The 2744-nt window shown below is 42.8% G+C and overlaps 1 protein-coding gene across 2 annotated transcripts in view; it reads right to left on the minus strand.

Moving 5' to 3' along the window:
• The window catches only part of Poglut2 (protein O-glucosyltransferase 2), a 13159-nt gene extending 10421 nt beyond the window's left edge, over window positions 1-2738 (minus strand). Inside the window, exons 1-2 of one of the 2 annotated variants that reach the window (XM_010604635.1) lie at window positions 2428-2738; window positions 756-961 (exon numbers count right to left, since the gene is read on the minus strand). In XM_010604635.1, coding sequence (XP_010602937.1) covers window positions 756-961; window positions 2428-2609 — 388 coding nt within the window. In that variant the 5' untranslated portion in view covers window positions 2610-2738. Of the gene's footprint in view, window positions 1-755; window positions 962-2427 lie in introns of those variants that run through there. The other variant, XM_019204613.2, reaches the window with a different exon arrangement.
• Window positions 2739-2744: the final 6 nt, after the last annotated feature.

A 2744-nucleotide genomic window follows, 5' to 3' on the forward strand; every position in this document is an offset into this window, starting at 1 on the left:
CAGTCTATTTTTAATATCATAATGAATTAATTATACATTTATAGATATAATATTATAATATAGCAGAATCTGAATTGAGGTTTTTGTTCACTGTCATTTCTTTCTGCAACTCTCAGATTTCCACCTGGCCCAGGCATTAGGTGATGGAGCAATCTTTCTTTAAGGCTTAGTACATTCCCATGTGGTGTGAGTGGAAGGTTGCTAAGGAACCTAGACCCGTTCTTGGGTGCCTTTGTTATACACACTGTTCTCCCTCAGTTTTGGGACCCCCATCTCCTCTGCCAGGGAAGGAGTTGGCTGATGGTAACTCTCTTCCTGTATGGGTGAACACCAGAGAATTCCACTGGAAAAATGGCACTGGAATGAAGACCCCAAACAACAACTTCCCCTCTCAGCCCCAAGCTAGCTGCTTTCCTAAAAGGATCTACCCAATTCCAATAACAATCACCATTTTCCTTAATTCTTCTAATTAAGAAGGTATCATGTATGATTACATATAATTTTATTATTTTTGTTAATATTATATCTTCAGGTATGGAATTCTCTAATAGTTACTTGGTCTTTAGTAAAATATAACTTCTTTTCTAATCGAGAGATCTCTCTTTTTACCAAGTCTCCTAATGGAGCTTTCCGGGTTAGGAAACAGGTATTTTTTTTTCTTTCCGTGAGAAAAAAAATAGGCCCTGTTTTTGTTAATGCAATGACATGTATCATCATATTCAAATACTACTGCTATAAAATTATATTCCAATTACCTTTTAAAATGTATGGAGATCTGGCCACATGTTGACCTTGGGATTTAACTTCTACCTTCAGAATTTTGTAGCTTGCATACATTCTATATCTTACTATGAAGGACCCATCCTTTCGGTCTAAAACCTGGACTCCAACCCGAGTGAATTGCTCATCTGGTGCTGAGATTTTAACCTGGAACACCTTTTCACCCGGAGAAGATGCGAACCTGTGATGGGAAAAGCAGTGAGACAGAAAAGTTACTTTATGCAACAACTGCACAATGATTATGCCCTTTGGTCTGTAATCTTTACTGTTCTCTTCCATATTCTTCCTCCTTACATGCATCTTACATCTCTCTAAGCCACTACGAACAGATAGATTGAAAGTTAAAGAAAAAAGAACAAACACAGAGGATGACAACGGCCAAGATAGCACAGCACAATTTCACTTCAGACAATCACAAGGGGCTATGTTAGGACTCCTAATCTATGTAAAGCATAGAAATATTTACGCGTTCCATGTATAACCAGTCTTCCAGGTATTTAGTTTATGCCCATCACATCCGGAAATCAGTGACAAAATGGTGCTTCCAAAGATAACCTTATGTGGGAAAACTACTGTCGGTGATTCTTAAAAATACCAGTATTGTAATCACATTCAGCCATGGGCAAAAGTCAAAATAGGCATCATACCACCTTAGTGACAACGGTGTTCTGGAGAGGATGGTCTTGCTGTTAAGATGGTATTTAGTTCCCCCAGTTGTACTACTTTACACCTAGATGGGCAAAGTTTACAACATTCCTCTGCCTTGGACAACTTTTTACTCCCAGTATTGTTACCTACAAAATAGACACAGCCAGCACCCACTGATATTGAAGTCATTCAGAAGCATGTGAATTATAAGAATAACTTTCAAGTACAATTTCAATGCATTGAATACGTTGGAATGAAACACACTTTTGTTACAGCCACATAAGAGGTTCATACTTCCGCAGAACTTCACTTACAGTTTTTTTGTTTTGTTTTGTTTTTTTGAGACAGGGTCTCACTATGTAGTTGACACTAACCTAGAGCTCACTATGTATCCCAGGCTGGTCTTAAACACACATGATCCTCCTGTCTCAGCCTTCCAAGTGCTGGGATTACAGATGTGCACCACCATGCCTGGCAGGTTTTTGAGTTTTGAGTAGGTTTTAAAACCTACTGACCGGCAAATGTCTACCTGAAAATGGTCAGCGCCAAAGGAAGATGCAGCGGATCACATCTCTATCAGCTGGGCTTAAAAGTGGGGTAAAAATATTTCCCACAAAATGGAGGGACTTTGCTTTGCCCTGATAATGTGGGTACCCCTCGCAAAATAGCTGAGAAAAGCTACTATGATGTTAGGTGATATAGCCAATTATAGTACATGCTATAATTCTAAAGCTACAGAGAAAAACTGGGACGGAAGGCTGTCAGAACCAGATGTGGGGCCAGGGATCTAGCTTAGTGTTTCCATGGCCTGCCTCACAAGCGCAAGGTCCCAAGTTCTATCACCGGTAACACCCCACCCCAACAAACAGATGTGGGTTGCATCCAGGTGTCCCGGAATGGAAACTGCTGCGGACCAACGGAGTGGATGTAGGTCCAAGGAAGAGACAATGTTTTAACGGCGATCCTAAACAGTCAGCCAGGAGTGAAGTCCCGACTTACCTATTCCCTGAGGCATCCACAGCCTGAATGTAGAAATAGCGGGCAGGAAGGACGACGTTTGCCTTCAGCCCGGGGCCCCATACTTCGCTCCTCTCCGGGCTCAGTTGCCTCTCTCCGCCGGTCTCGGCAAGCCTTGCAACGGTCCCCAGAAAAAAGCAGTCAAGCAGCAAAATGCTGAACATTTACAAGACGGACTCTCGAAATGACCCGAGGATAAATGAAGACGCGTACGAAGCGGCGGCAGAGCGGCGATCAGGGTCCCCAGAGGGGTCGCCGGCTGCGCGGGGTGCGCGCAGGTCTCCACGGGCCCCACAGCA

The sequence above is a fragment of the Fukomys damarensis genome, unplaced genomic scaffold, assembly GCF_012274545.1.
Source record: "Fukomys damarensis isolate Sample0158 unplaced genomic scaffold, DMR_v1.0_HiC HiC_scaffold_6, whole genome shotgun sequence".
In the NCBI taxonomy this organism is placed as follows: Eukaryota; Metazoa; Chordata; class Mammalia; order Rodentia; family Bathyergidae; genus Fukomys; species Fukomys damarensis.